Source organism: Sparus aurata, chromosome 21 (assembly GCF_900880675.1).
Source record: "Sparus aurata chromosome 21, fSpaAur1.1, whole genome shotgun sequence".
NCBI lineage: Eukaryota > Metazoa > Chordata > Actinopteri > Spariformes > Sparidae > Sparus > Sparus aurata.
The window spans coordinates 8,575,230-8,587,442 of NC_044207.1; the positions used below are offsets into that span (position 1 = coordinate 8,575,230).

Genomic DNA, 12,213 nt, shown 5'->3' on the forward strand with positions numbered 1-12,213 from the left:
GTAACAGTGTGAGAGAAGGATGCTGAAGAAGACGCAGAGTGTGGCAAAGGGGAAAACCTGTGAGGGAAGGGAGAGGGGAGGAGGGTGAGAGGAGGGAGACAGGGCAGGTGAGGGTGCTGGAGGAACGACGGAAGACAAGAGGGATGCTTAAAGACGGCAGGTTGATAAGGACACACGGCGAGGGGAGAAGACAAGAGGAGGGGGAGGAGGAGGTTTACAGAGAAGGGAACTCGAGGGAGGGACAGAGGAAGAGAGGCTGCAGCCATGTGTATAAGGGCATACAGTAAGTGTAATCAGGTGGCTCTACAGTGTACAGTGTGTGCACGGTGACTTCAGCATGAATTCACACTAAAGTAGGTCAGAAACAGAAAGTCTGGATCTGCATCCCTGGTTATTCAAGAAAGGGAAAGCTGTCAGCAGTTCTCTCTAGAACAACAATTTGTCTGAGAAGAGTGTGTTTGTGTGTGTGAGTGCATGCGCGCGCGTGTGTGTGTGTGGGCATTTTCATAATAGTGTGTGTGTGTATGTGTGTTTGCAGCCACGGCAGGTCAATCATTTGGAGACCCTCATCAATATTAATACAGCAATTAATCTAGCTCCAGCTGCACCCCTGGGCGTCTGTAGCCCAGTGTCTGCCTATGGAACGTATAAGTACAGTATCGGCGCTTAATTAATGAGGATTGACGCGAGAACGTGAACACATTAGATTTTGTAATATGGTCCACTCAGCAGAGAAAAAACAGAGGGACGCCTCGCAGATTACCACGAGCTGAATCAACACCTCTCTGACACAGTGTAAACAAAAGACTGATTAGAAACTTCACAGAGCGAGGATCTCAGTGCAGTTGCATTAGATTACATTAGATGATAAACTGTGTAGGTGTACATAATGAAGTAGTTACCTTGCCTCCTGTAAAATAGACATTTCATGGTTTTGTATTTAAACAACCTTTAAATACTTTAAACTAATAACATTATATATGTACAACATTTGCAGTAAAATAATAGTAAACTTCAGAACTATGTATATTTACAGTATAGTATTAGTATAGTGTAGTGCAATTGTTTATCATAATATTGTATGTTGTATACTGCAATTTAGTATAGTACAGTATCATACAATGTACTTAGATAGTTTAGTATAATTTCAGTCGTTTAGTGTAATAAAATAATTCTGCATAGTAAACTGTTGTGTGATTGTGCAGTATTTTTATATTATCTTGTGTATGGTATAGTATACTCTGTCTGTCTTTCTGTAATGTGCAGCCTAGCATAGTCCAGTACATAATGTAATGTACTGAAATATATTATAGTGTATAGTTATAGTATAGTACACTATAGTATAGTATAGTACAGTATAATGTAGTGTAATGATTAGTTGCATGTATATAGTGTATTTGAGTGTAGTGTGTGTACAGCTGTGCAGTGTGAATATATTGTATATAGTGTTGTGTAATATGTTTGTTGTATAATATTTATATGGTCAGTCATTTATATGGTTTGTAATGTAGTGTACTGAGCTTTATTATGTGTAATATCATGTACTGTAATGTGGTACAGAGCAGTATTGTGTAATATACCATATGTAATACTTTCTTGTATAAAACTGTATAGTAGCGTGGTTATTTGTTGTGTAGTGAAGTGTAGAACCGTATAGTTCTGTATAGTAAGTATACTGTTATTATATGTAAAGTGCTGTAATGACGTGTCATGTTTGGTGCTTGATGCATCGTGGTAGAGTACGAGTATAGTAGAGTAGTATACTGTAGTATAGTATAGAACATGTGCATTATTGTGCAGTTGTTTCATAACTCTTCTTGTTTAGCATAATGTTGTATAGTATTGTGTAATGTAGCATAGTATTGTTTAGTGTAATCTAGTAGAATGGTACAGTGTAGTGTATAATTAAGTAGTTAATTTTGTGTAAAGTACGGTTCTCCAATATGATATACTGTTATATACTGTATATAGTGCAGTGTGGTGACGTGTAATACATTGTTTTGCAGTATAGTATAGTATAGTATAGTATAATATTGTATGGAACAGTATAATGTAGTAGTATGGTACAGTATAGTGCATCATTTAAGTCGTTAATCATACACATTTTAGTGTGTAATTTGATGTTCTGTAAAGCACAGTTATTTACTGTAATATATAATGTAGTACAGTATAGTATAGTACAGTATAGTATAGTATAGTGTACTATATTATTAGTATAGTACAGTATAGTATAGTATAGTATAATATAGTACAATACAGTACAGTATAGTATAGTAAAGTACTGTACAATATAGTATAGTGCAGTATAGCATATTATATATAATGTGCTATACTGTACTATACTATATTGTACTGTACTATACTATAGTATAATATAGTACAATACAATACAGTACATTATAGTATAGTAAAATATAGTACTATATAGTATAATACAGTATAGGACAGTACAGTATAGTATAGTAGGTGGGGTCACTAACAATTTTGCAGCTGCTCACACGCGCGCGCGCATGCACACACGCACCACACGCACACGCACGCACCACACACACACACAGACACAGTCATACATCACTCACACAGACTCACTCAGGTCGCTCAATTAAGTTAATTGAACGAGCTAATCAATTAAGCATGGCCTTTATTGCGCGCGGCGCTCAGGGGAGCCGTGCAGGCGGAGGCAGAGGAAACTGTGACCGCGGGCTGAGCCGGAGTGTCAGGGGTTAATCTGCTCCTCTCGCCAGGCTGCCGAGATAAAAAAAAAAAAAAAAAAAAAAAAAAACTAGGGCAAACAACAGCGCACAATACAAAATTAATACTACAGGCAGTGTTTTCACTGTTCCGTCGTTACGGCCCAATTACACCGGGCCGCCGCTTTCTTCACCAGCTAGCAGCCTAGTTACGTCTTGTGCACTTTAGATCCTCCCTGAGCATGTTTACTGAGCAGCTCATTAAGACTCAGTTAGGAGAATCTCTGAAACCATCTAACAGTACGAGGGCTGGAACGGTCCGACCAAGAGGCAGAGAGACGAGGGATCATGGATGGATGGATGCATGACAACAAAAAAAAAAAAAAAAAAAAAGAGGACTGCACAAACGTCCCAACGCATCCTTGAACCATCCTACAACTATGACAGAAAATCCAATACAGAGAGCGTAAAAGACTGTGAGGTACACAGAGGTGAGTGTGGAGTCAGTGCTGAGCGGCACACGCTGTAAGTCTTAACGACAGAAAACACTCCAAATTCCCACACACAGATAGTGTAGAGGAAAACCAAGGTGTGCTCATCAAATCTCTCCGTGTACACATTAGAGTGTGTGTGTGTGTGTGTGTGTGTGTGTCTAAGTGTGTGTGGTCTACCTGGTTTGTGTGTGCTATTGTTTTGCAGAGCGCACGGAGTGGGGTTGGCCGGAGGTGGCAAAATGTGTGTCTCCTTACCTGGTCAGCCATGGTTATCAATAAGTCTTCTCTTTATTGGAACAAGTGCTGTAGTTGCAAAGCGCCTCCGCCGGCCCGGTTCAAGTCTTCGGCGCTGGCTGCAGACCCGGCATCGCCTTCACCACGGCGGCAACGCACGGCGCACAAAAGACACGCGCCACATTTCATTTGACATGATGTTTTTTCTTCCCACCCCCGGCGCGTAAAAATCCTCCTCCTCCTCCTCCTCCTCTGGTGACTTGAAAAGGAGAGGCGCGGCGCATGGACAAAATGGTAAAGGTGGCGGCGGGCTGGAGAGGGAGAGTGAAGCGGCTACACCTGCGTCTCGGTTTGGAAGAAGCGGCGAGTTGTTGTAGGAGGAAGTAGAAGAAGAAGAAGAAGAAGAAGAGAGACAGCCATCAGTCACAACAACACATCTCCTCTTGTTCATTTGGCGTCCCCGCGGCCAGCAGCAACTGCGCCCTCCCCACCACCTCCAGATAGCACCTGAACAGCTCTCTCTCTCTCTCTCCCTCTCTTTCTCTCTCTCTCTCTCTCTCTCTCTCTCTCTCTCTCTCTCTCTCTCTCTCCCTAGTGCAAAGTGTGTGTTGGGGGACGCGTCCTTGACTGAGTGTACAGTGATCCTCCCATTGGAGGTGGAGGAAGGGATGGTGGAGATGGTGATGGTGAAGCAGCGCCCCTCATTTCCCTCCTCCAGTGCCAAATATCAGCTCACACGCACAGGGTTCCTTCAAATGTGCGCCGTTGTCCAACACCGGTTCTGGGCTTCTCCCGGTGAGTTCCCTTTCAGGTCTCACGGTGGGTTACCCGGTGTCGTCGCTGTGGAGGGGGGAAGCCGCCGCTAGAGGGAGCCAGATGGACGCACCGCGGGAGAGGGGGATGTCTGGAAATGGATGTCTGTAGGGGGGGGGGTGTTTACTCAAAACACCTGAGTGAGATGTAGTTTTCAAGTCAAGACTTAGGGCAAGGTAAAACAGCATTCACAATGATAGCCTTTAGAGCCGAGTGATGATTTTACACATCTTTAGATAAAACCAATGTTTGAATCCTCATGATGAATAATGTCACAAACATCATCAAAGGGGATATCCGCCAAGCTGCACACGAATACCGTGACATTTTGTTCATTACACATCCTCAAAGCAAGATGACTGAATAGGTACATTGCAAGCGATTCCCCAAACAACATTACCACTCCAAAACAACGTGACCTTTGAAGCATACCAGCGACAGGTGAACCAGACCTTCGTCATATGCGTAATTTGAGTAGATTTAGGCAAGGAAACCTCTTGGTTAGGCTTAAGCACTAAAACTATATAATTCGGGTTGGGAAATTATTTTGGTTGGGGTTAAAAAAAAAACTGGTCCTGTAACATCATTTACCATCATACCTACGTACCCACCATGTTAATAGACAGAATAATTCTTCACAAACTTCTGCTTTTACACTAGACACCAACAGCGGCCTCCTGAAGGAAAGTCCCACGCTCCTTTAGTCTGATCACCCACCCCATTAACCTGGTTCTGCTCCCTTTTTCACTCATGATACTTCTTCACCTGACTTCCTCCTTTGCTGCCCTAATAACTGCTACAGCCACTGGAGTGTGAAAGACATGAGCTCGCAGCTTTGCTTCAAATGTTCAACCAAAGTTTAAATATTAACCAAGTCAGTGAACTGTACTATTCAGACCCTCCGAAAAAAAGATGGTGTCTGATATTTATTTTGTTCGTTTAAAGGCATCGTTTCGTACTGTTCAAGGTTTTCTCGTGTTTCTGACAAACACTGCAAGACAGTGAAGGCAGGGTGTCGAGCCGCCTGGTGAGAACCGGTAAGAATACATGATGTAAGACTAAAGTGTCCTCAGTTTTATCTTAGTCTGAGACCTTTGTTCCATCCCATATCCACCTGTCTCTCCCCATTATCCATGACTAGATCCACACTGTACCTGTGAAGCCAGTTTGCAGGGAAGGGTGTTTCTGAGAGACCTTGTGTATTGCAGCACTCTGTCAGGTCCATCCCAGTGCTGCCAGCACGACACCCCTCTGTGACTGTGTGCATTAGCTAACTGGCACTCACACTGGGAAATTCAGTGGTCCAATTTATTTACAAAACCCCTCCTGGACTGGAAACATCTCAGACCCAGATTATATCTACCAAATATGTGAGAAATAAAATCAGCCTCCCATAACAAGCATCAAGTCTGTCTGTCAGACCTTATTTGGTCATATCTCACTCCCAGTTACTGCTGCCAGCGACTGGACTGAAATCTGAGAAAAAAAACACACATCCACTGACTGTTCTGAGAGTTATTCCGTATATTGGAGACTGATTTGTACATTAATAAGCCAAAGGTTTACAGACGCTTAAAAACACAAGCTTCCATATTAATGACACATGTTTGCTGCTGAAGCTTTTAGCGATGTCCTTGTCGTCGACGGATGTGCGCTTTTAATGATGTTGCATGAATTTATGCCTGCGCTGCTGAAAAACATCAGAATTTATAAATGTTTTCTGTTGCCGTCTGCAACACATCCTTTTTGTCTTGGCTCTTTCCTTATGCCTTTCCTCCAACCCCCCCTTTGCCTTTGCCTTACAAAATATATGCAAATATAGTTCTGATTATAGGAGCTTACTTTGGGCATGTGTGTGACACATTCAGAATATCAGTCTCAATTGGGGAAGGAGGAACACACCATTTTTTAAGCATTATGAAAGACTTGGATATACCCACATATATCCCTCCACCAACCTTTTCCAAAAGGTGGTTTGACAAATGAAAGAGTGATGCTGTGTACGTTAGATGAAGTATGCACAGCTGCACGTCAACAGGAATATTAGTGTCACATTCATCAGCCATGTAAACAGTTTAGTGAGAATATTGTCTTTTTCAGAATAAGGGCAATAAGGGAACTGAACACTTTCTTGCATGCAAACTTAGCCGGTGGTGTCCAATCCCCAGTACCACTTGGAAGCTGACCTGACAGATGTTCATCGTGATCATACTAACCTCCTTTAATCTGAAATGAATCCAGCATGAATGAGAGTGCTCCACTTATCCCACCCTTACGGAAAAGGACGAGAACTTAAATGGCAGAGGCTGTGAAAAGCTACTTGCTGGTAATGTTAGGCAGCCTATTTCTCTGGCTCAGACTTCTCTTTTTCAGGATGACTTTGCATGGGTTGCAGTGTGAATATTTAATGTGTTTCATGTCTGCGATGTGTTTTATTGCCGGTACTCTGAATCAATGAGTAAATCAATAGCTTAAATGAATCAATTGATCAATTCAGCAATACCAGAACCTACCTGACCCGAATTAACTACTGTAATATAGCATGACACAAATAGCTTTGAGTGTTGATTAACCTCTTAACGTGTAAGGCAGACGAATGTATTTTAAAGAAAGACTACACACTGTTAAATATCGTACATTTGTTCTATGATGTTTAAGCATCAGCATTACCAACACTCGTGTTCCTTCAGTTTCAGGCTATTTAGCTCTGTTAGCTATTTTATTAACTAGCTAGGCTACAAACAATTGAAAGACTCATTACATCATCAACCCTAACCCTAATACTAAACCTTAAAGGTTTTAAAGCTACATTTATCAGTGATTCTACATCAACAATCGATCAAACGAAGCTCTATTACACCTACTGTAAGCTAGCTTACTTCTGGCACAAAATGATTGATAGACACTGTTATCAGCTAGTGTGAGGTCATAGTGGAGCTTTCAGAAGCTAAAGAGCAAGATATTGAGACCGAAACATCTTGTTGTGCTCGAGATCAAATAGCCTGTAACAGTAATTAGCCAGTTAGCATGTCAGAGCTCCAAGTAAATTATAATACCCGAAGTTTATGTTGTTAAATTCAATCTTCACCATCACCAACATTCAGGTTTTAGCTCTGATGTTATTCTAAGAAAAAGAGCATGTTCTTTTTGAACGAAAGCACTAATCGGTCATTGGTAGTAGGCTAATATTGAATAGCTAAGACCAACAACGTTAGCCAGTAACGCAATATTCACCCTGAGGTTATACGAACTACGGTCAAAGTTAACCTACAACTCAAGTCAAACAAACTATATAAATGTCTGCGTGTCTAATTTAATTTTACTTAAGCTAAATAACATTAGCATTTCAACAAAACACATCAACAACCCAATACCTGAAATCTCACCGCAGAAAAACATGAATTGTTGAATCATTGTGTATGTAATAATTCACCCATCAGTCCACAGTTGCTAAGATCAGCCAGGACTGCCTGCTCATGTTTCAACAATTCACAACCAAGAAGTTAAATGTGTCGAAGAGGGAAACATGAAATTATCTTGAATCAGTTGTTGGGGTTAGGAGTTTAAAGCGGCTCTATGTAACAAGTTCTAGCAATTTAGTGCTTCTCTCCGCTCCACTAACAGACAAAAATAGCAGCTAACGCTCCTTTAGGAATAGAGTCTGCTAACAAAAACAAACAACTGGCTCCCAGCACAACACAGAAGTTCCACAGAGCCCCTTTAGAAAAAGAGAAGTGAAAGAAAAGAAAAAAACACATTGAGAACTATTGCTTCCTCATAAAGTACAGTCAGTTGCATCCACGTCAGACAAATATTGGTGTCAGATGAAAGACGCATTCATGCAGAATAGGTGTCTTCTGAACATGTATAAATGGTTACATATAAAAGACACTGTGTGCTTCCTGCTTATTCCAATTTGTACACATAAGTAGTAGACCTAATGCTGAGAGGAACGGATAAGTGGCCATGCTGTTTGAGCATGCTTGTCTGCCTAAAGGCTTATTTGTGAATCACTACTTGTCTATAGCTCTTTATTACACAGATCCTCCCCGGGGGATTGAAACAGTCTTCGGTGACAGTGAGTGACCCGACATCCTTTTAAGTCTATTAAGTGGTAGGTGTTCGTTCTTGCTGTCACACTCGAAGAATCAATACCTCTCAATGATGAGAAGTCCCTCCCAATATAATAACCATCTCCCGAATCCCTTGAATGTTAATCTCCTCTCAGCCTCACTTTGCTCATTCTGCTCAGTGCCGTTCTGGCTGATCTCACTGTGATTTCAATAACTACACCAGGCCTCCACACATGTCACGGCCTGGGTAAACACACCGAATGGAAATGGGAAGGATCCTTTCAACAGGCCTGCTGAGCATGACTTTTAAGATATTTTAAGCTGTCACTAATCTGCAGACTTAATTAAGTCTCATCAGGACATCATATCATGCTAGTGCCTGGCACTGTGTGAGAGGATCACGGCGCAGACAGATGACAGAGATAAGTGCTCTCATTAGCCACCAAGACGGTATCGACTAGAAACTGCATGCTCCTCGCTAATGGGAACACTCCAGTGTGTCATTAGAACGTGCAGTGGTGCAATCTGGGAAATGTCACAAGGTCAAGAGGTAACCAAGGTACGATTTATGGGAGACGGCATCCGCAAGGTCAAAGACTTTTTATGTATTTATTGTAGTCACATGCCTGTCATCAACAAATCATGATAATGACACAACTGACAAGGTGAATTAATTTTTGACATCCAACAAAATGAAACAGTTGTAAATGAAATATCAGTGCTAAGAGCATGGGAAACTTTCTGACCACGATTATATACATAGGTGTTTTTTCTTAGCTTATACATACAGTACTTATCTGTTTGCTAAATATGACGCTACAGCAAGTAGCTGGCTAGCTTAGCTTAGTTTAGTTTAGCTTATTTTATCAAAGACAGGAAACAGAGAAAGGGAAGCAGATAGTCTTCTTCTCTCCAATAGACCTCATTCACGCGGCAGCCATTTTCTTCCAATCTGATGCTCAGGGCGGGAAACTTGAAAGCTTGGATGATGTAATGCTGCTGTGGTCCAGGTTGGAAATCATTTAAACATAAAGGTAATCTGACAAATCGCTGTCATTGTATAGCATCCCAATTAATCAGCAACTAAAAAGAGGATGGATATTTCAAATATTTCAAGATAAAACAACACATTTGATAACTCGTTAGCTGATGCTAGCATTCAACAACTTCTTAGCTGACATTACAATTTGATAACATCCAATGTTTCAATTTCATGTTTTAGAAAGATGTCTCCAAGATGTGTGTGTGGATGTTCCTGAATAAGATTAGACCTTTCCAAATTGTGATGTATCAACAGTATCATATCAAACAGTGACGTTAGCTAGACTGTGGTTGAATGCCAATGTTGGCTGTTGTCTGATGGAAGCTAATCCACTATTAAACCTGTTGTTTTACCTTAAAATAGGCCCCAATGTACCCCTGGATGAAACTATATATTGTCTCTATAGTTACTAATCAACCAGGAAGCAGTAAATGATAACAATTTGTCAGGTTGCCTACGTTTATGTGCCTTATACCATAGAACATAGAGAAAATCCGGCAATGAAGAGACTCCAGGAAGTTTACTGCGCCCTGTCAGGAAACTGTCTGGAACATAACCCACTGTAAAACCACAAGTAGTCATATGTCATGGAAAAAAAAACAAGTTGTAATATTTAAACGGGCTCTTTGTATCTGTAGCAATTTACATGTATTAATCACTTTTTTGGGGGCCATATGTGAGCGGATTGTAACGTGACCTGAAAAATTAAACCAATCCCGTCTCTCTCCTACACAACCCTGTGGACAATTTTTTAAGGTTGCGCTTTCACTAAAATATGTACTTGTAGGCAGATTTTGTTGTCTTCGGACAGCGTCGGGCTAGCTGTTACCCCCCTCCCTCCTGTCTTTGTGCTAATATAAGCTAACAGGCTGCCTGCTGTGGCATCATTTAAAAAAAAAAACTAATGTGCAAGTGATTTGAATCATCTTTTCGCAAGAAAATGAAAGGGACCACAAACTCTTGTTTTAAGAACTGCTTTTGTGTTTTAGTTTATTCCATTTTAGTTTCAAAACAAACCCATTCTACAACATTTCAGGGCACCTTGAGTGACTCCAACTTCCCAATAAATTTGAATCACTGCTTTACATCTCAGTATTAATAGCCTAACAACAAAGAAATCCAATTACTCGCCCGCAGCCAATTTGTCAAACAAAGCCCCTGTCCCCTGGAAGTACATGACATACCCTTTACATGTGTGTATAAAACCTCTCCGGATGAAGATGGGCTCCACTTGTTAAGAAGTAATTTTCACATGCCGTCGTCTCCTGATGTGATCCTTTGTGTCAAATCCCTATTTAATAAGCACTTCTCTGCATTCAAGCTCAGAACAAAACAAATCAGCTTTTATTAATGCTTCTCATAAGTCAAAGAGGTCTTTTTTTCACCGGGGTTATTAAGATGACATTGAATGTTGCAAACCAAGAGCTTTACAGGGAGACGGGCATGGTGCTCTGTGTCCCTGGTGTTTCTGACGGCTTAGTAATAGAGATGCAAGGTTGTATTTCTTGACGTTATCTACAAGATGGAATGTAATGACACATTATTGTATGGAGGCTTCTTTTAACAGGCGAGGCTCTTCTCATACTGTACACATGCTATATGTCATACTTATCAGACCCTCTCTTTAATGCAGCTCACAGACAGTTGTTGAAAAGCTCCACTGGGGATTTGGTTTACGTCTGCTTGGGTGGTTCAATGCAGGCTCAGCAGACGTCCCTCACTCCCTGAAAAAGGCTGTTAAGATTTGTCCATGGTCCCAAACGGGAAGGCTAAAGACATCTCTTTAGGTTCGGTGACCTGGATTTGAAAGATAATGTGCTCTTTGATATTAAGAAAAACTCTTTTATTCTGCACGAAAATGTTCTCCTAAATGGTTGTGAATGTGAGGCGCTCCTCCTCTGCAGGGACCGTGAGTTGCTGAGTGAGTCCGGAATGGTGATGAGGATTATAAACCTTGTGTTTTTATTGCACACAATGCGTTCTGTTTATGATACAGTCATCTGTCTGAGAGGCTCACACACTGTTGCCTGGAGCCTTTATATATATTTACTGCATTTTGCAAAAGCAAAGCTCGTATGTCTACGACTGCACAAGTGCTGAAACAAATACCCGTGACTCATATGTTTAGATGTACACTTTTTTTGTGTGTGCGATGGCAAATATAAATAATATGTCATGGGGATATGTTTTGTGTGTTTAACTTTACTGAGTCAGTCTGCGTGTCAGGGTCTGGTGAGTGAACGGCTGTACAGGAGGCTGTGGCTGTGGCAGGTGTGAGGGAGGAGCGGGGGCAATACGCCAGCGCTGGACCGGCTTTTTGCCCATGTGCTTTTGGAAAAAGGAGGGCAACAGAGCTCGGAGCTGCCGCACAGCTGGACGCGACAACAGGAAGTACAAAGGCGGGTTCCAGCATGGGGCCAGACACACCAACAAAATCGCCGTCAGGGACGCCACCTCCCACAGCAGGGACACCGCCGTCTCAGTGCCCACACTGGGCCCAGGCGAGGTGAATGTCACGTGCGGTGGAGACAAAGTGGAAGACAGCTCATGCCCCATTCTGTTTATGGGAGAAGCTGCTGAGTTAACATGAGGGGACATAACATTGACAAACTCAAGTGCATAATAAGGCAGCCAGCTAATTGCGAAAACCAGCGTTGAACCAATCAGCAGAGCGGTAGCCTTCTTGTTGCGCCTGTCGGCGGCCAGAGTGCCACTGCAGCTGTGGAGGTGAGAGATGATGAGGCCACAGTTGACAGCGATACAGAGGAGAGGGGCCACGTAATAGAGCAGGAACGCAGGGACCAGGAAGAACAGCCACTCGTCTCGGCCCACTGACCACGTGCAACCCTTATCGAAGTCAATGTAGG

General features: G+C 42.0%; 1 protein-coding gene across 1 annotated transcript in view; it reads right to left on the reverse strand.

Moving 5' to 3' along the window:
* Positions 1–4,268, reverse strand: part of rem2 (RAS (RAD and GEM)-like GTP binding 2) — a 31,450-nt gene extending 27,182 nt beyond the window's left edge. The window contains exon 1 of the mRNA XM_030403714.1: positions 3,440–4,268. Coding sequence (XP_030259574.1) covers positions 3,440–3,451 — 12 coding nt within the window. The 5' untranslated portion in view covers positions 3,452–4,268. The remainder of the gene's footprint in view (positions 1–3,439) is intronic.
* Positions 4,269–12,213: the final 7,945 nt, after the last annotated feature.